This window comes from Neolamprologus multifasciatus, chromosome 14 (genome assembly GCF_963576455.1).
Source record: "Neolamprologus multifasciatus chromosome 14, fNeoMul1.2, whole genome shotgun sequence".
Taxonomy (NCBI): Eukaryota; Metazoa; Chordata; class Actinopteri; order Cichliformes; family Cichlidae; genus Neolamprologus; species Neolamprologus multifasciatus.
Window position 1 is genome coordinate 19,420,934 of NC_140452.1, and position 22,062 is coordinate 19,442,995.

A 22,062-nucleotide genomic window follows, 5' to 3' on the forward strand; every position below is an offset into this window, starting at 1 on the left:
TGATAGACCCACAGGCACCTGCATGTCAACTCAGACAAGCACATAAAATCCAGGCCTGGATAAAGCATTCTGCCTGTGTTGACTGCGGACTGTGCCACCTAGTGGTCGCTCGGGATATTGCGTCTTCCCATGATCACTCTCACCTCCAAACCTGCAGTGCATAATCACATTACTCCCTCAGATAGATGTCTCGTAGATAGCCAAAGTCTGTTTTTTTTCTTCGTCGTCATGTGTTACAGGCTTTTTCTTAGTATTTCCTGAATTCATATTTTTTTAACAGTTAGAGAAAAGTTCAAAAGTTCTCTCTCTTGCCTTTTGTGAAATGTCAGCCCAGTGAGGCTTTGGTATTAAACTGAAATATCGTATCTTTTTTGTGGTGTTCGAATTGCTCCTCCAAAATATTTCTTCATCATCAAATGGTGATCTGACTTTGTAACAAGCTACATTAACTACACAGCTATTTGGGTTTTCCAAGCTGTTACAGATTTAATGATAAAATGGTCCTAATGCAGTCATTCCAAAACAGAAGTAGCTCTAACACTAATATGCTTTTTATTTTTAAATGTGTATACTGTTCTCCACTGATTAGCATGTCGGTCTGTCCGTCTGTCTTGTATTCCTCCCTGCCCGGCCTGTTATGCATCTGCCGGTATGCCACATGTCTGCTTGCCATTCCCATTGTTTTCTTAAGTTTCTTATTCTTGCCTTTCTGCCTGTCAGTGCAGTTATCCGTCAGTGTGTCAACGTGTCTGTCTGCTTGTCCTCCAGCCTGTCTGTGTATTATTTATTTATTTATTGTCTTAGCTGTCTCTTCGGTGTGCTGTGTTGGTTGGAGGCCCAGCTGCCGAGCTTCACTGTAAAGTGCTGGGCTGATTGGAAGGGACATTTTTCCAATGGCGCCGCGCTGCCTCTAATATTCTGTTTGTCGTTGGGTGTGAGGCTGATTTATCACGCCCCCTCTCCTGCTGACATTCAGATTCACTTTGATTGGCAGCTGGACAGAATGACACCCACCACTTCCAACACTGAAACACCACTACAGCGTTTACACACACACACACACACACACACACACACACACACACACACACACACACAGTCAAATGAAATGCTCTGCATACTCGCAGCCAGGTACACAGTGGATATGAATATGCCTATTCCACCAACACGTTCCCACTTACACTTGAAGACATGCACTTGCATACATAAACTCACTCATAAACTTGCACAAATACACAGAGTCTGAGCAGAGTTATGAACTCTGTCTTCTGCACGCTAGTTTGTAAGTGTTGTATTGAGTTTATCGAACAATGTGGGCAGACTGCTGCTCTTTTGTTGTTCCTTCACCCCACGAACTCTATAATATGCTAGCCTTTCTCACTTTTAATGCTCACTTACTGCACGCGGCCTAAGGCCCAAGCTAGCATACTCTTGCGTTGAATAACCACCACCTCCACCCCCTCCGCTCCACATCCCTCCTTAATAACTCTATAACTTACCTCAGCCTTAGATTTAATTGCTTATCTGTGTGTAAACGTATTAACCCTCTGCTGTATCTGTTTTGCTGCCGTCCCGGGGGCCCGACAAGCCTCTCTGACTGCCGTGCCTTACATCCAATGAATAGTCCTTCTCTGAGCGGTAATAGGGAATCAGCATCGTAGCAGCAAGCATTGGCGGCGTGTAAGAGATAAATCAGATTGGGGGTCTTGCTTTGCCAGTTTATTGAATCTAAATTGCGTGCGCGCTTGGCCCCCGCCGGCCCTACACGGCCCATCCATCTCCCGGCTGATAATGGAGCAGGCCCGATTCCACCTGGTGGGAGCATTATTACATTTCCCCTCTAACGAGACCCAGCTAATCCTGCCAAGGGAGGAGAACAGAAGAGGGGAGAAAAGAAGAGAATAGTAAAGAGAAGAGTGAAGGAAAATGTTGGGGGAGGAAGAGAAGAAAAGAGAAAAAGTAGGGAGGAGGAAAGAGAGAGAAGAGGGTTTAAAAAAAAAAGAAAGAAAAAGATCCATCCTGGCATCCTCCATCTACCTCCCACTCTCCTGCCTTCTCTCTTTCACACTTTCTTCCTTTCTGTTGCCGCGCATAAAACATCTTCCAGCGCCATCACAGCTACATAGCCCCTGGGCCCCTGAGCTGCAATTACACTCATAATCACAATGCGATTTCACTGACACTCTCCGCCCCTTCCCGCTGCCTTCCCTCCTCTTTCCCTCCACCCCTGCAGCCAAGACTGAACGAAGTCTAAATGAAGTGAAAGGCCTCTCCTCTCCCAACAGCCGGCCGTTTATTACCTGCTTTAATAAAAGTCCATCACAGAATTATCCGACAATGAACTGGAGCCGCTAAGTTGCCGAGAAAGATACTTCCAATAAGTAACGTCTACGCGCAGATGTGCCTATGTGCGTCGTTGCTGTTAATTCATTTTACATGCATTTTGCACCTGTAATGTTAACAGGCTTTTCATGCTAGTGCAGCAAAGTATGTTGCTTTAATGTATTTTTCTGTAGTTAATCTTTTTTTTTTAAAGCAGAGCTACTTATTGATGTAATTAAATCATATCCCTGGCTCAGCGCTCAGGCCTACTTTCATTGTTTTGAGGGGGCAGGAGCCCCGTGAGGCAGTGCACTGATGAGAGATGGATAAACAGTTTGATTTTCTGCTATCGCCCCCAGGCGCAGTGTACTGGAGAGATGAGCAAGAGAAGGAAGAGAAAGCATTAAAAACGAGGAGGGGTGGGATAGGGCAAAACAGAAGGAGAGAAGCGAGCAAGAGGATAAGAGAACCTGTTGGGGGAGGGATGAAGGGATAGAGGTGGAGGATAAACATGCAAAGAAAAAGAGGCGACAAATCACTCCTGTTGTTTTGTGTACACGTTTGTGTGCACAGAGGCGAAGCTTTGCCTCTTATTTTTGCTTGTTTGTCTGTTTCCCGTGCTGTTTTAGTTCCTCCTTTATCATACATGGCCCCCGTATATCTGCCGATCTCCCGCTCCCTTTTTTTCCTCCTCTTTCTCCCCGTCTCCCTTCCACTCCATCACACCACCAATACCGCTCTGTCTCCTACCTGCCTCTCGGTAGCCCCGAGCAAAGAGTGAACTGAAGAACACAGAGGAGTTCACACACACATACAAAAACACACACACAGGCAAGAAAACTTGTGAAGGATGGTGCAGATCGTCTTTTTTTCCCCGCTCTGTTTTTTTCATTTGGCACATTCACACAGACACAAACTTACTAAATTATGACTGTGTTTGCTAAGAGAAATAGATTGGCTGCTGTTGATTTGGTTAGGCTTGCTCCCATGCGCATACACATACATGCACCCGCCATAGCTGAGGGAGGTAGTGGAGGGTTCAGTCATCCATGTAGAGTCATTGTTAGTAAAGATGCGGAACCTCCAGACTTAACCAGCCGTAACAGCAGTGTGACGGGTTCTTTGTCTACGCCAATTACTGAACAAAAACAGCAGCGCAGTCACAGAGAGACTGGCACAACCCATGGCCTCCTGCATCCAAACACACACAGACACGTACACGGGCCTATGTATTGTATTTTTATGTAACATATTTACTTGCAGTCTAACTAATACACAAAGTCAGGCACAAAATGAGAAGCGTGCGCTGAGCACACATGCATATGCAGACACCTCGAGCGGTACAATAAACCACATTTGGACACCCACAGCTGTGCCCTGACACAAACATGCTGTAAGCGCTCACAAACACTTACACCCACTCTTATATTGTATTAACTTCCCCAAAAACTGTGCAGCGCTCTCATTCTCTTCCTCCCCCTTCCCTCTCGTCGGCTCACTCTCTTCTTCTGTTTCTCTGCCTCTTTTTTTCCCTTTTTTTTTCTCAAAGTTTAAACTCATTAAGTGTAATGATATTGGAGACTCAATTTTACATAGCTCACTCATCAACCAAGTGAGATAGCAATAAAGGCGAATGGCTCCGCTGAGGCCCTAACGCTGCAAAATAAATGATGCGCCGCAACGGAAATGTAATTAATTTAGAGGCAGTATTGATAGTCCTGCCATACACGGCATTATATTCTTTAATGTGGCTTAACATCTTGATTATTCAGGGGAAAAGGTGGCGGAAAAGGGAGCGGAGACAACACGATTCATGATGAGACATGCGTAAAATGCCCTGACGAGTGTTTACTCCCGCTGCCTCACTTTCTCTTAAGCTTTTCATTATGCCAAGACGATAAACACCTCTCAGGAAGAAATGCTGACTTTTACAGCAGCATAAAGGGAAAGCAGTGAAGGGGTGCTGCCTGATATGGAGAGGAGGATAAGGCATCATTCATATTTTGTGTATTTCCAGGCATACTGTTTATTCAGTGAGGAATTCTGTGAAAATTGCCTGCATTTCCTCTCCGATGAGCACGTTTGTTTCAAAATACAGAAAAAAGGCCACAAAGAGATTTATGTATTTATTTTAGAGGGGCTCAGATTTATTTGAAAAAAGGGTTTGGACTGAATTTATTTCTGTTTTTTTACAGGACACAAAATGATCATATACCTTTAATATTATTATTAATTGTGTGATTATTAAAATCATATACGTCTTTCCTTTCAGCTAAGACTGATGAAGTCCTGAAGGCCAAAGTTGCCAAAAGAGAGGAGGAGGCCCGGAAAAAGCTAGAAGAAGGTGAGTGAAAAGAGTTTGTGTGCTTTTGTGTTCACGTTAATGTCGGCACCAATACCAAACCAGTTTTAATTTGGCAAGGCAAAGAAAAATGGGAAAAAAATCAAAGCCTGAACCATTAACTATAGCAAAACTGCAAAATTAGAGACATCGGCAAGATTGAGCATAATAATAATAAAAATAATAAAAAAATAATAAAATAGTTCATTCTAATTATTATATTACTAGTAATCTTTGTTCATATTTTGTTTTCTATTAAGAGCCATCAATATTAATTTTGAGGAGTGGTAAACATGAAACAAAAAACAGACAAAATTGTGGGCTGTAAGACATCTGTTGCTCAACTTCAGTTTCTACACGTTTGTCTAAAATCAGCAGGATCAGGTGTAACTGGTAAACAACAAAAAGGCAAAATTGTTGCATGTGTGTTCAGACATATTTTGTAAAGCTTAGTGGCACGTAAAAAAAGCAAACACTTGAAATGCTATGAAGTGAAAGAGCAGGAAATATAGTGCTCATTCTTATAGCAAGAAATCCCTCCGCGCTTGGCAGCATTGGGGATTTTACAGTGTTACTCATCTAATGTGTTTACATTAACAGATCAGCAACCCGTCTTATGCTTTCACACACCATCTATACTTTGCAAAACATGGATTCTGAGATGCTGATTAGTTTTTATTAGGACAGCTGTAATTTACATGAAAAACGCTGGTAGAAAAGTGGAAATACACACAGCACTGCAGGCAATAAATCTATCCCGAATCCCCCACTACCACCAGCAAAGGACAAGCAGACACACACACACTCGCAGACCCACACATTATCTCAATACACATTCAAATTAAGTCAAGAGTAATTTGCAGTGGATGTGCTAACACTAATAAAGTCCTTAGATAGAATAATGACCCTGGTCCCTTTCTGACCAGCACAATATAAATGAGAATATCAAATGTTATCAATAAACTGTGTGTGTTTATGTGTACATGCACACACAGACTTGTGTAGTCGTGTCATTTCTTTTTTCTGATGTTTTATATTTCTGGACTCTCCCACTTTTCTTCTGGTATAATTTTTTATGTTTACATCAAGGATGCATGGCAGTGTGACCTTTAAAGTTAGCTGACCTTTTAGCCAAATGAAAGTCCAGCCATCAGAAACTAATTAGCCCTGCACTCTTACTTTAGTCGCCCAGTAGTGGGAGGAATTGATTCCTTCCTCCTCTGTATTGCACAATGTTTTTGTCCTTTTTTTGTTTTTGTTTGTTTTATTCAGCGTCTCTTTTTTCATGTTCATATTACTCTTTTTTTTTTCTGGTCTAGTGCACTGTCTCTACCTTTCCTTTCCTTTCCTTTCCTTTCCTTGTCTCCATTTGCCCTCATCACCTGCACCTCCAGCTCTCTTTCTGTGTCTTTCTTTCTCTGTTTTTTCACATCTCTGTGTGGATGCATTGCCAAAGTGGTGACTAAGTGTCTCGCTTGGGGCAACAGATCAAGGCTCCCAGTCAAATAGCTTTCTTAAGCAAAGTTCACACTGCACCGTTGCCTCTTTTTAGAATCAGTTGACTTGTTCTCCCCTTTGCTCAAAGCTCCCTCTACCTTCACTCCAACTCCAAAAAAAAGGTGTTGTGCTCGACTGTAGTGGAGCAGTGCAGTACAGCATACTGAACAGGCACTGCCTTGGAGGATGATCATTTTATTCGTTTCCCCCTGCACAGGGACACAAGAAGTGAGATCAGAGTCACGACAAAGTGGCCCTGACGACTCGCCCTTGTCGCTGCACCAATAGGAGCCGCTGTCACAAATACACACAAGCACGTATGCACAAGCGGCGTCGGCTAGCTCCTTCCTTTTCTGCCTTTCCTTCCAGCACATTGAAAAATGGAGGTGGGCAACTGATGCTGCTAAACAGCAGATCACCAAAGTTCTCCTGATTCCCTGCAGGGGCTCTCAGAGGTCAACACAACTAGAAAGTTTACACTTGAACCGCTAAGTCAACTGAAATGAGAAAACCATTTAAACAGAATGGAGGGGAGAAGTGAAGAACACTACCACCTACACTTCTCGTTCATAAATAGATTCACATCCTAGACTGGCAATGTGTTTGAGTTAGTTTAGCCCTAATCGAAACCATCGAGATCTGATTCATGTGGATGCTATGATATGCAAGCTATTATTGTAGCGAACTGTGGCTGCATACTGCGGAGCCCTGAGAAAAGAGAGGGGTTTTTATCAGCAGGGTTTACTGACAGAGAGGAAGGAGAGGATCAATAACTGGCCCTGTGGTCATCAGTTAACAAAGTAGTTTCCACTTAAAAGGAGTGTTTGGCTCTCTGGTTAAGGGCAGCCAGATGATGCTAGCGGTTGAAAAAGGAAACATATGATATGAAAGGGTGTGAGAATGAGAGGGGTGGATGATTCCTTTGTTAGTTGCATGCCTTGTTTAGGCTATTAAAGCTGAGAGATGCTGTTTGTTTGCCCAGGGGGCTTTTAGCTAACGTGGTGAGTCCAGCTATAATAAGATGGACTGACTGTTCGGTGTGTTTGTGTGTACATATGCGTGTGTGTGTGTGGACTGTACTATCAGCTGGCACTTCTATAACCAGAGTCAGCGTGTGTAGTAGAACTATATGTCCGGCTGGACAGTATGTTAAATTACAGCCATTATGAATCTTTTCCAAACTTGTCCGTCTTTCCGTGAGGTCTTTACACCTGGTGTACCTGTTACACTGGTGTGTGCCTGTTGTAATTTACTGGAAATGTCTTTCACTACACACAACACTGACAAAACTGTATCTAGTAATTCATTCATACCAATGTTCACGGGTAGATCAAATGAGATAAAATCAAATGTGCAGAAGTGTAAAATATAGTTATTACGATTTGCATATTTAAATTATTTTTTGAATATGTTCATTTTAAATCATATTCCCAATAATAATAATAATAATAATAATCTAAAACCCAAGAGTAGTTTATTTTATGTGTCACAGAAAACTATGAGAATGTCGCAGGTACCCGTGAAGACAATATAATAAATTATTACCAAAATAGAGAGAGATGGATTTTCAGCCAGTCAGTCTATTTATTTACAGCACTCTTCAAGCGTCTTGTGCCACCCCTCATTTCTTTATAGTTTTTTTGCAAGGATCCAGACTTTCTTTTAATTTTTAAAAAATGGTCTTGAGCAACAGTTCTCTAGGCTTTCTAGAAGCCTTTCAAAGTTTGTCTTTGTACATTTGTTGCTTTTTTATTCATTTTCAGTTTGGTCCTTATATCTGGCCTTTTTCAGAAGAAGATTTTTCTGTGTTTTTTTTGTTTTGTTTTGTTGTGATGGCACTTAAGACTCAACTAGCAATCATTCACACATACAGTGGGGCAAAAAAGTATTTAGTCAGCCACCGATTGTGCAAGTTCCCCCACTTAAAATGATGACAGAGGTCAGTAATTTGCACCAGAGGTACACTTCAACTGTGAGAGGCAGAATGTGGAAAAAAAAATCCATGAATTCACATGGTAGGATTTGTAAAGAATTTATTTGTAAATCAGGGTGGAAAATAAGTATTTGGTCAATAACAAAAATACAACTCAATACTTTGTAACATAACCTTTGTTGGCAATAACAGAGGTCAAACGTTTACTATAGGTCTATACCAGGTTTGCACACACAGTAGCTGGTATTTTGGCCCATTCCTCCATGCAGATCTTCTCAAGAGCAGTGATGTTTTGGGGCTGTCGCCGAGCAACACGGACTTTCAACTCCCGCCACAGATTTTCTATGGGGTTGAGGTCTGGAGACTGGCTAGGCCACTCCAGGACTTTCAAATGCTTCTTACGGAGCCACTCCTTTGTTGCCCGGGCGGTGTGTTTTGGATCATTGTCATGTTGGAAGACCCAGCCTCGTTTCATCTTCAAAGTTCTCACTGATGGAAGGAGGTTTTGGCTCAAAATCTCACGATACTTGGCCCCATTCATTCTGTCCTTAACACGGATCAGTCGTCCTGTCCCCTTGGCAGAAAAACAGCCCCATAGCATGATGTTTCCACCCCCATGCTTCACAGTAGGTATGGTGTTCTTGGGATGCAACTCAGTATTCTTCTTCCTCCAAACACGACGAGTTGAGTTTATACCAAAAAGTTCTACTTTGGTTTCATCTGACCACATGACATTCTCCCAATCCTCTGCTGTATCATCCATGTGCTCTCTGGCAAACTTCAGACGGGCCTGGACATGCACTGGCTTCAGCAGCGGAACACGTCTGGCACTGCGGGATTTGATTCCCTGCCGTTGTAGTGTGTTACTGATGGTGACCTTTGTTACTTTGGTCCCAGCTCTCTGCAGGTCATTCACCAGGTCCCCCCGTGTGGTTCTGGGATCTTTGCTCACCGTTCTCATGATCATTTTGACCCCACGGGATGAGATCTTGCGTGGAGCCCCAGATCGAGGGAGATTATCAGTGGTCTTGTATGTCTTCCATTTTCTGATGATTGCTCCCACAGTTGATTTTTTCACACCAAGCTGCTTGCCTATTGTAGATTCACTCTTCCCAGTCTGGTGCAGGTCTACAATTCTTTTCCTGGTGTCCTTCGAAAGCTCTTTGGTCTTGGCCATGGCGGAGTTTGGAGTCTGACTGGTTGAGGCTGTGGACAGGTGTCTTTTATAGAGATGATGAGGTCAAACAGGTGCCATTCATACAGGTAACGAGTGGGGGACAGAAAAGCTTCTTACAGAAGACGTTACAGGTCTGTGAGAGCCAGGGATTTTCCTTGTTTGAGGTGACCAAATACTTATTTTCCACCCTGATTTACAAATAAATTCTTTACAAATCCTACCATGTGAATTCATGGATATTTTTTTTCACATTCTGTCTCTCACAGTTGAAGTGTACCTCTGGTGCAAATTACTGACCTCTGTCATCATTTTAAGTGGGGGAACTTGCACAATCGGTGGCTGACTAAATACTTTTTTGCCCCACTGTAAAACAACACCTAACTCAAGGGATGAACAACATAACAGAATCAGAGAACTTTATTAATCCCAGAGGAAATGATGTAGTCACAGTTGCTCCAAGACAGTAAGGCAAACAAGCTAAAGTAGAAATATTAAATAAAATGGTATATTATATAATACCTCTGTATACAAATAGCTCTAATATATAAATATCCCTGATTTATTATTAAAAGAAATATAAAATATAAAGTTGATTTTGAGGTGTCCTGTTATCATACTGAATTATTTTCTAAGGGATCTGCAGATATTAAGGCTAACAACCAGTTTTTAAATGGTATGTTTAGGGGTTTTATTACTAGTAGAAGGGTTGCTGACAAGTAGCTATGCTTAAGGAAGGGAAAGAGGAATAGATTTTGAGGTATGCCAAGTTGAAAGTCAGTGTCAACAGGTCTTGCGGTGAAATGAATCCAAATGAGAAATTTTTGGTTCAAATTGTAGTCGGGAGTAAAACATAGTGAAGGCTGATGGTTTGGGGCGTCATTTTAGCCAGTGCTATTGGGGAGCTAGTCAATATTGATGGAAGTATCATCAGGTTTTGAACCACCATGCAGTACCGTCTGTTAAGTATTTTAGCATGACAGTGATCCCAAACACGCTGCCATTGCAGTAAAAGCATGCCTGGATAGAAACACACAACACAACTCTATCAGACATGGATTGGTCTCCTCAGTGCCCAGACCTCAGCGTTACTGAAGCAGTGTGAGATCATCCCAAAGAAGAGGTTTGAATGACCTTCCAAAAATTGCAAAAAAGCTTGCCTAAGAGAGTTCAGGCTATGTTGAAGAATAAAGGTGGTCTTACCAAATAATGTACAAGCTCTGTTTATGCATTATATGCATTTCCATGTATGTTTTCATGTTCCAGTTTGTTTTCTGCCCGGATTTTTCATTTTCCTGGCAAAATATAAAGAAATGAGGGATCGCTTAAGACCTTTGCGCAGTACTGTATTTATAGTTTATTTCAAATACATATCTCTGTTTAAATCTGTGTAGTTTCTGCTAAACAGCATAAACTGTTCAGTTTCAGGCACAGTCTCTGCAGGTGTATGCTCCAATCTGGAAAACTTTGATGGTGTGCTTAAAACATAATGAGAAAGCCTCCATTGCAGTAATGTTTTTCATTATACCAAGCCTCATTAGGTTTAATTAAGATGTTATGTCAGCTCTTGCTTTTGTGTAACCAAAAAAAGAGGAAACACATTGACTAGCTGACATTAAAATTTGTGTCAAATTCTCAGTGACCCCGATTAATTCGTTCAGACTGACATGCTGTTTGAAAAGCCTCCAAAAACAGCGCACTTTCAACACTATTGTCTCATGAAATCTGGGTCGTGCGTGTCTTTTTATCAAGCTCTGATAGAAAAATTTTTTCATTCGTGCAGCCATTCTTCAACATTTATGTAATTGTGGATTGGACACTAGCCTATAGCCTGCAGATGGTATTTTAGCCCCGAACCTGCACTTTCCCCATTACCTCAATCCACCACCAGATTGGGAGATCATATATTTTAATGAGACGTATAATAGCTCTTTAACCCATATCATTAGGGGAATATATACCTACCGTTTGCTCTTTTGGCAGTTAAACGAAAGGACTGTTTCCCTAATTACGCTGTGTGTAGGACAGGTCACGAGTTGGGTGTGTACCTGTCTGTGAGTGTGTCTGCGTTCAGGAATTATATGACCATTAAATATTCAACCACAGCCCCCCCGCTCCAGCCCCAACCCTCCCTCGACCCAGCATCCATTAACGCCTCATCACCATTTAACTAGCTCTGTTGTCAATCACCACAGGGCCTCAGTTGAAACAGAAAATGTCTGGATTTGGTTTCCTGTCTTACTTGTTCTACATATAGAAAAAAAAGAGTGAATGAGAATAAACAGCCTTCCTAACTGAAGGACACCTCAGTCAAGGACAATCAATATAACCGAATCATTAAGGGTGAATATGCCTTCACTGTAATTTGTCTGATATAATATCTCTCTTTTTAGGTATGATTACATACCGCACTAAACAATTTGGCAGTCAGCTAAAATTTCAACTCTGCATGCAAACCTCTTCATGCAGCACTGGTGTGGGTGTCCATAATAAATGATGTGATCCCTTTTTCTAATTGAAAATAATAACTAATCCATGGATAACAAGCTCTTGTATAATCCAAAGCCATATCCCTTCAGTTCTGGCCTATCTCGGCTGTAATAAAAGACAGGAAATGAGAGGCAAGTGAGAGTGGTGGCTTGGACATTGACGCTTAATGTAATCTGCCTTGAAATCAAATTATTTGACCTGGAAAGCCTAACAATACAAAACTCCTGCCAGGCTGCTGTTAAATATTTAGCACGTGCCTGTCATGAATACAAATGGCGCGCAAATTAGAATCTACAGGCGCGTGACCCCCATATCACACCCTCGGTGCATGGGGGGCTGCCTCTGCTTTAAATGTTTTAATTACCGGTGCCGCGGTGTGGTGTGGCGTGCCACGCTACCTCGCCAAGCAGCGTCACTTGAAGGACAAGCGGTGAAATTCAACTGCTGGTAAACACGAGTGATCTGGTGTCCGTGATCTTATCGTATTAACTAAAACATAAGGATCCGATAGGAGGAATTTTGCCAGGCTATAATTATAGTTCCTAGCATTCTCCCTCAGAGTAGACATCATACTTTATTTGTCTTTTTTTTTTTTAACCTGTGTTCTTTCCACCGGCTATATGATCTACCCGAGGACTCGAGGGAGGCGCTGTATTGCTCTTGTGCACTTTGCACTGAAGGAAGATCCATCTCAGTGATTTTGATGTAAGAAAATCTGGTTTGTATCGATTTGGTATTGATCAGCGGAGTTAGCCTCATCTGCTGTCGTTACTTCAGATAAATGGCCTTATTTGTTGTGTTATTATGTTCAACACAATCATGCCAGGAACAGTCAGAGGAATATTGAACCGACACTTCATTGGCTTCATGGGCTCCATTTGTTCCAGGAATTAAAGGATGTTTTCTGCCAGTATAGCGCCACATTGAAAGTGGAAAACGAGAGCATATTGACAATCAATTACACCTTCACTTTAAAGGTCTTTTTCAAACACTGTCCTACAGAAGAATGTTCCACTTTTAATTTTTTTTTTTATCCTGCCTAAATAATGATTGATTTGGAGATGAATAGTGCTACAGTGCCTCACTCCAGCCATCTCTCTTTTATTTGCTCCTCTCTCCTCCCTATTCATTCAGGTTTGTGGTTCCCCCCACGTTGAAATGATTAGTTATGCAAGGCTTGTAAGCACTGAATCAGAGTTATGGTCCCCGGGGAAATAAATTTGGCAGAAAATCAGTGTGAGAAGATTTAATTATCACGAGGAGACCTTTTTTCCTTGCCTTGGCCCACTGAAGCCCAAACCCGTCTCCTCTTTCTCTCTTTCTTTCTCTCGTTCTACTCTGAGCTCCACACTCTGCAGCCAAAAAAGCCCTGGCGTGCAGCAAGCAAGCCAGCCCTCTCCTTGCCTTCCTTCTCCTCCCAATTTGTTTCATTACATGGTGATAAGCCAAGCAATTACTGCTTTATTGATTTTTCATCACTGCAAATTTAAAGTTGATTTTTTTCCCCTTCCCCCCCTCCCACCTCCATCTACCTCTCGCTCCCCCCATTTTTCGCTGAGCAGTGGCTCAGGAAGGTGATTAGGTGACCCACCTGTCCTAAGCGCTGCTGGTCGCCACAGAGGTGCGGAGGTGAATACCGAATTCTGCTAACCCCATTTGACCCCTTGTTGTCCCAGGGTAATGGGATGCTGGTGTCGCCCAGTGTGGCTGTTAAATCGCAGCTATGGAGCCTACAACCTAATCATTTCTATAAGGATATCTATGGAATAACATGTTTGACTCGATAGCGGCCGGGCTGTCTCTGCCGTAGGCTAGATTACGACAGAAATTGACCATGCAGGCTTCCATCTGCTGTTCATTCAGGTCAGGCAGACAGATGATTGACAGCACCCTGCTGCCCTCCGTGATTGGTAATCGTTTCTCGGGTCACCCTTATCAATTAACCCGCTGCCAGTAAACCAATGTACGTTCAGCAACTTTGTATTGAGTCCCAGGCTTGATATTTATTCCAGATTTCCTCTCCCTTCCATTTAGATTAATGACAGCTTTGGGAAAATTTGTTGAAAATTAAGACACTTAATGTGGACTTCTTTCTTGATTAAATTAAAATTAAAAACTGGCGTAACACTCACATATTTAATCAGGATCCTGCAAATGATTTTGGTGATTAAGAGTAATTTTACACAGTTTGATTAAAAAATGAGGAGTGATATGAACATTTTGGCCCAGGTATAAGAACACTGGGTTAGCATTACACCAGCAGTTTGACCCCATAACTAATAATATTCCCAGTATGTGAAAACGACTTCTCAACACACACACACACACACACACGTACAAGTGTATGTCTGGACATGATCACACACAGTCTAACAGGGTGGTCAGAGTGCTGTGATTAGACACACCCTACAGGTCAAAATGCTGGCATCCTGGGTGGCTGTGGACATTTGGTGGCTCCTGCAAGGTTTGTCATTGACATCAGAGGTCACTTAAGTGTGCATGTGTGTTCTGTTTAGGGAAGCTCTAATATGTGGCTGTGGTTGTTTCGTTTTATAAATGTAGTGTGAGCAATTGTGCTTTTGAAATACCTGGAATGAAGTCGTGGCAGTCCGGTGGGTGTGAGTGATGGGTGTTTTTAGGGCGAGCATATATTTGTCTGCAAAGAAAGCAACATAGTCAGAAAAATAGTGATATAATAATACACTAATGAATAAACTTGATATAATTTTCAATACTACAGGAAAAAATCTGTTTGTTTTTTTAATATATATATAAAACTATAAACTATAACATCAATCACAACACTATTTGTACGTTTTTTTGAAGTAGCGCAAAGAATTCATGAACATAACTAAGATACACATCTGGCACATTTTCTAAGCAAAAATATGAAACCCAACTGTATTTTTAGGTTGTCTGATGTAGTGATGGGCTTCTGGTGACTTGGCATCATGTTTTTGTTTCTGATCAACTAGAGCTGATAAGGTAGACTGCCACTGTTTTTGTATAGCTGCTTGCATAAATGGCATAAAAGTTGGATGTAGCTGCTGTGACATCATCCGCTGGTTTCTGAATTCTCGTTTTGAGATTAGCATTTCCACAGTCGCCATCTTGGTTTAAAACAATAAAAAAGAACAGTTATGATGAGGAGAGGCGGGTCTTACTATGAAAATTGTTTGCTTATTGGCTAGGAGCTTGTCAGTTATAAGTTGTTAATTAATGAGAATACCAGAGGTAATTCTCCATTTTTTAAAATTAAAACAGTATCGACCCACAAACTCATGAGCAGTGAAAGCCTGGATGTGATGAGGAGGGGCAGGTCTGACTGTCAAACTGAATGACTGTCAAGCAACTTGTGATTGACAAATCGTTAGTCAATGACACGTGTGGTTTCATGCACTGATAATCTACCAGTTTGAAACATAGTATGTCCAAGATTTTCAAAATAGACTTTCAAAAATGTTATATTCAGCGTAACCTACAATAATGCTCAGATGCCTCTGAACTCTGAGGTTGGAAGTAAGGAGTGATGCCATTCCCGAAAAAGAAAAAACGAGGGAAAACAGGATTTATTTTGGTTATTAAGCAGCCATTCAGGTATCACAAGAAATACAGCATAATACTTGTTTTGGTGTGCATGCAAACACATTCACTGATAGAGATTGATCGGTGCTTAATTTGTGAGTTACAAATACACAACAGTGGCAGGAAACATAAGTTTTACAGTTTTACTGCTGTTTATGAACACTGTCGCCATATTGGACTATTAACTCAGCGGTTGTTGGGGAGGTTGCAGCTGCTAGTGAGGGGAGAGGCTGTGTTTGTAATTCAGGAGTCATTTTTAATATTAATCAGTTTCTGTCTGTCTTTTATTTATTTCTGAGTTGAGGGGGCTTTCCAGATTCAAATTCCGTGTGTTAACTTGGAAATTCCCACTTATTCAGGAACACACCATCAATGACTGAGATCATAAACTCAGCTGGAGAGTGTTTATAGAGGTCAAGGCTGAAAGGTTTCCTCCCCCCCACCCCAGATTTCTCTATGATAGGAAATCTTTTTGTAACCACAGCTAGCGCCATCTGGTGTTCTTCAGATAGAATACACGGTTAAGGCGCTTTGCATCGATCTGCATCCATGTTCGTACTGTCTGTAGCTGCTGGGAGACTTTTCTCAGCTTCAGTCTGGGACTTGAAGAGAAACACAAATAATTTAAGCCCAGATAATTGTGTTCTCCTTTTAAATTAACATTACATACATAAGCATTGCTACCTAGCTCCTACATTATTTGTTGTCAGTTTATTATTAGCCATAGCTGCTACCTTAACTGAGCAGAAAGCTAATGTGGCTATCAGGCAGTTGCTAATAATGCGCGCCAGCCAGGTCAACATTTATGTTTAATACTTTAATGAAACAGTTGAAACAGGAGCTTTACTGACCTCTTGAAATTCCTATTTTTAACAGTTTTTTTCATTATTTTTTGACAAGCCCTTTAGTTGCCATTGGCTATAATCAATCATGCACCAGGACGGTCTTTGGAACATATTATTATTATCATTATTATTATTATTATTGGAAATAATAATAATAATAAATAATAGTGTTGTTTCGTGATAGTCTTGCTCCTGTAGCTCATTTAGCAACATTTTTCCCCATTAGCATCAGGACAGCTTTAGACTGGTGAGACATGGGAATTGTCTCTCTAACCCCTTACTCACACTATATAGCTGACAGGTATTAAACATTTTGACTTAATCAGGACAACAGACCGCTTTTGTGTCTGTCTATCGCCAGTTTCGTGGGGTTTACAGTGTATCCAGCGGATATCTACACAACAGATAATTGCTGTCTGTGCCAAGACTTGCTGCACAGTGTGTGTCTAAATGTCTGAATATAAATGTAGATAAATTTAAAAAGCTAAGAGACCATTTGCTTGCATGTTCCTAAATCCCACTGAGACACAAATTGGTAAATACTACTCGGACTACAAAGAGAAATGAGAAAGCTTTCAGTCAAATTAAAATTGGTCATATGCAGGTATCTGTTTATAGAAATCTCGAATACACTAGACACTAGAGTCAGAAATCTATTCATGCATTTCCTTCCTTTAATTTAGATAATTAGAGTCATACACAGCGAGGGGTTTGGGATGTACTTCGAAATGAAAATGTCACTTTTGTTTAGTTATTTTGCATGATTCCCTCCAATAATCTGGAATAAAGGAGAGTAATGCTCTTCACAGTGCCAAGGTTATTAGTCTACAACTGAGGTCAAGAGAGGAGGAGGTAGGAGGACATTTGCCTAATTAATTGCTACTCAGACACACTCACACACACATACACACACTGCCATGACCTTTACTAATATAGTTTGTAGCAGACCACACAAACAGGACCCTGTCCCTTTTCCTGTGTCTCACACACACACACACACACACACACACACACACACACACACACACACACACACACACACACACACACACACACACACACACACACAGAGCTATAGCCAGCAGACTCAAAGGGAGACTCCATTGCAACTCAACTAAGGGAAAAGAGCTGCTTGCTTGATGGCTACATGTCAAGAACACTGTAGGTCACGTGTGTGTGTGTGTGTGTGTGTGTGTGTGTGTGTGTGTGTGTGTGGTCATGTACCAGTGTTTCCAGGATTCTGATTACATCATTTTCATTTTAAAGACCTTGCTCCAATTAAGTAATTAGTTGCTTGGTGTTTCTGTAATTATAGAGTTGTTCATAAAAGAGCTGCTGACCAGCCTGGGATTGAAAAATGGAGAGCGCTGCACTTTTTTTCGACACACACACACATGCACATACACATTCTAGTTTAAAATCAAGTTAATGCAGTCAAATCCTTGTTATTTCTGGTAAAGGGCAGGGCTGGACTCTGTATTTCTAATCACACTAAAACAGCACTGTGCTTAATAAAGCGCTTGAGACTCACAGATGGATTGGCAATTATTCTACTCCCGGTTACTGAAAAGTACAAAATGAAAAACATTTGAAATATATTTAAAGTATACAGGCCTTCATCTCGCTCTCTAAATATATATATATATATATATATATATATATATATATATATATATATATATATATATATATATATATATATATATATATATATATATATATATATTTGTAATTATATTTACATGTCTACCTCCTGTTTTGTATTCAGTAGAGATACAGTGTTTGTTGAATGCATTTTCATCCGAGTATGGTCTTAAATTCATTTTTCCTCACTATCTACATCGCCAAGTTTCTTGGGAAATCCTTTTGTACACTATGCTGACACTATCCCTAAAATAGCAAAGTCCATACAAGCAGCACAGCCCTGTTCTATGCTAAACTATGCTCTATGCTCCAGTCCTGTGATAAACTGGAATGCCACCAATCCCCCCCATATGGGACTGACAGCGGAGAAAGTGGCAGTGATCTTGAAGATTTCACCAGTCAGCCTGTGAAAGCTTCACTATTTAATGAGATTCTGTGATGCTGCCCAGACTCAGAACATCGACTAACACTCACACTATTTTTTTCCCTCACTAACACGCACACTCACAACAAGAGAAAAGCACTCACCTGGTTTTAGTTATTGCACTTTGTTTGTACCAGCATTGCATAGTCAAGTCAGCAGGAACCTGCAAGACTTGATTAGGTATTTCAGATAAATAGCTAACATATTAGCACACTTTTAAAAAAATCTGTCTTACAAAATAAAAGTTACAACCCCGAGAGGGAAAGGTGTAATGTCAACAATAGTTTTCTGATTAAAGTGTAATTGCCAGAGTAAATTTAAGTATTTTATGATTGAGATAGTTTTTGAGATGTTTTTCATTAATATTATAATTCTCAGAAAAATTGTTAATGGGTGGGTATTAATTTAACACCTTTCTACTTTTCTCAAAGCGTTTTTTTTTATTATGATAGTGTTTTGAATGATACTGGGATTGCATGACATGTACAAACACTGAATAACCAGTTTGATATTAGTACAAATATATAATCAGCCAATCACATGGCAGGAACTTGATGCATATAGGCATGTAGACATGGCCAAGATTACCTGCTGAAGTTCAAACGAGCATCAGAGTGAGGAAGAGAGGTGATTTAAGTGACTGTGAATGTGGCATGGTTGTTGGCATCAGAGCTGGTCTGAGTATTTCAGGAACCACCAATCTTCTGGGACTTTTTATGCACAACCATCTCAAAGGTTTACACAGGGCAGTCTGTAAAAGAGAAAATATCTAGTCAGCAGCAGTTCTCTGTGAGAAAATGCACCAATAACTCATATTGTTACAAGCAAGGTCTGTAAGAGAGCATCTCTGAATGCACAACGTATTGAACCTCGATGCAGATGCGCTACAGCAGCAGAGGACTATGCTGGGTGCCACTCCTGTCAGATGAAAAGATCAAACTAAAGCTCCAGTTGTTTGTTGTTTGGCAAAAATGATAATTGTTGCCTGATCTGATGAGTTTGTTGGATGGTAGCGTCAGAATCTGGTGTAAACAACAGCAGCGTGGAGCCATCCTACCTTGTATCCACAATGGTGGTGTAGTGGTGTGGAGGCAGCTCTGAAGGCAAAATCACATACACACATAAAAACAAACATTGTGTAGGTTTTTATGAGCGTTCACTTAATTCTAGAATCAAACAGGTAGATGGAGCATTATTCCTTATAATTAAAGTCAATGCACATCGCAGCATGATTGATGCATAGACAGAAACATAGACTGTAATCTGTCTGTTTCATTATAGGCAGAGGCCACCAAAAGAGGCTAAACACATACAATTAATCGTAGGAGCAGGATTATACAGTACATTATATAGACAGCCGGGTCAGTTGAGGAAAGGAAGTTAAAAGGATAGATGAGCAGAATGGGGGTTGAATGGCAGAGGAGAGATGGGTGAGTATAGAGGGAGGAATGGAGATGTGGAAGGAGATAGCCAAGCGTGGCGCGTGGCTGCCATGTCATCCTGTCATTAGCAGGTTGTTTGGGTCTTTAATTCATCATTCAGACCTTTATTGACTGGAGAGTGGGAGATCACTATCAGCAGGAGACGCTACAAAGTGTGTGTGTGTGTGTGTGTGTGTGTGTGTGTGTGTGTGTGTGTGTGTGTGTGTGTGTGTGTGTGTGTGTGTGTGTGTGTGAAAGAGAGACACTCAGTCACCAGCTGCTCTTCATTTCCTCGTGCCAAATAGATATCACATAAGATCATATAAACATATCACATGTAATGCCAAGGTCAAATTTTATTCGATGCTGTTAGATCCAAAGAAAACAATCATATATGGTTTGCTAAGTTTCACCTTAGTGTTTCTATCAGGGTGGTTTTAGTCAGACAGCTGAGTATAAGTGATGTGTGACAGGCTCTTGATGACTGTGACAGGAGCTGACAGGACAGAAAACTCCACAGAGACCGGTCGACACTGATAACAAGTTGAGCACCGCAGGGGATCACTTGGCCTGTGTTTGTACTGTGGTGGATGGCGCATTGTTGGAGGACGCGGGTTTATAAAGACATGTGGCTTTTTTTGAAAGGGGGTGGTGGGGGGTAACATATGAGTGACTGCATTTTGTGTGTGTGGTCTCATGGGAAACCACATTAGACTAGCTTGTCCACTGACAGAGCAGGTGGCTATCTTCCTGCTCACTTACAAACTCATATATACATATACGCACACACCCCCAGGGACAGACTCGGGACATCTGGCTCAGAGTGTCACAATTTTCCTTTTTTTTTTTTCTTTTTTTTCTTTCACCTGTTGACCCCAGGCCGCCACAGGCATCAGCATCACATTTTGTCATTGTTGTAACGCCACATTTGGTGGTCTGCTGCCTTATAGTCAACAAATTCACACAGAGGATGTTGCTGATCTATTTTTGTCATTTCTCATTATCCTCATTTCCACGCTTTCTCGCTTTCAGTATGTCTCTTCATTTCTCTTGTTCTGTCTTTCTTTTCTGTCCTCCTCAATCATAAAGTTCTCTTTTTTTTTGGTGCCTTAAGCTGTAGGGTATTAGTTATGCAAATATTGACTTGCAGCTTTGGCCTGCTAGCTATCAATTGAAATCAGCAAATCAATGGGTCTAATAGCTGCTCATTAGCCACTTGATACATTTCCAGGGCTAACATAAAAACCTGTCAGTGTTCTGTAATCGATACAGTCTAAAAGTATTACCCAACCAAGGCCCACACAGGACACCTTTTTTTTTAATAAGCTCAGCTGCTTGTTTTGCTTTCAATCCGTAAGTAAAACAATAGGTCTGAGTCTGTGCTTCTGGTCCCGAGCAGGACAGGACAAAATATCTCATTAGCAGCAACACCAATATCCCCATCCGCAAAGCAAAACGTCTTCCAGACAGTCAATTTGTGCCGACAATTTTAATAAGTAACCTTTTGGTTATTTATTTTTTTTCCTGTTGTTGTTATTTAGTCCAATTCCCAGTTATGCATCGGAGCAGCCTGTTGTTTGGGCCCGGAGAATCATACAGTAAAGACTTTGATGCAGCCAGGATGCTGCTGCTGAGAACAGGGCCAGACCGGAGCCCCTCTATCGCCCCCAGCACACAGCCCTGCTAAGCTTAACTCAGCTGTTTGATGCCAAGCTCGGCGAGTGTGTGCCTGTGTGCGTGCATGCGATCATGTGTGAGTTTGCTCAGCTCAGGGGTTACATAAACAAGAGCAGTTAGCCTACAGGTAAGACTCACAGGAGACCAGCCGAGAGAGAGAGAGAGATGCAGCGGCAGTCTCTTACCTTGGCATTCCCTGGGTGTTGTCGCCATTGCTGGAGCTGGATATTTACTAACGATGGGTGAGATGGAAAATTACTTTAAGGAGATAGTAAACAAAGTTGCTGTGTGCACACACACACTGTCTGGATGTCCTCATACACGTGTGAGTGTGGTGCGTTAATACAGTTAAGCTGGCGGAGGCAAGCATCCGTGCATGCGTTTTTGTGCATCCCCAAATGTATCTGGGGCTGCTGAAAAGAGATGGGGAGAATGTGGGCGGATGGGGGATTGGAGGCGGAGGCTGGCAGCTGGGCATTTGGCCGCTGGTGCAGAGCTAGAGAAAGAGCGAGGAAGGGGATGATGGTGGGGGAGGGAGGGGGGGTGCAGCGGAGATAAATCATTAGAGAGCAGGTTATTGGAAATGCAGGGAGATAAAAGAGTGAAGAAGCCAGTAATTGCCTTAAAGATCAGACTACAAAGCATTACTTTGGATTTTACAAGGCCAGCCAGCAACAAAAGAGCAGTAATTTATGAGCTCAGTGTAAAA

At 41.5% G+C, this 22,062-nt stretch overlaps 1 protein-coding gene across 3 annotated transcripts in view; it reads left to right on the forward strand.

The window, feature by feature from the left end:
• Positions 1-22,062, forward strand: part of rsrc1 (arginine/serine-rich coiled-coil 1) — a 123,593-nt gene that overhangs the window by 92,400 nt on the left and 9,131 nt on the right. For all 3 annotated transcript variants that reach the window (XM_085131108.1, XM_085131105.1, XM_085131106.1), the window contains exon 7: positions 4,595-4,666. In XM_085131108.1, coding sequence (XP_084987234.1) covers positions 4,595-4,666 — 72 coding nt within the window. The remainder of the gene's footprint in view (positions 1-4,594; positions 4,667-22,062) is intronic.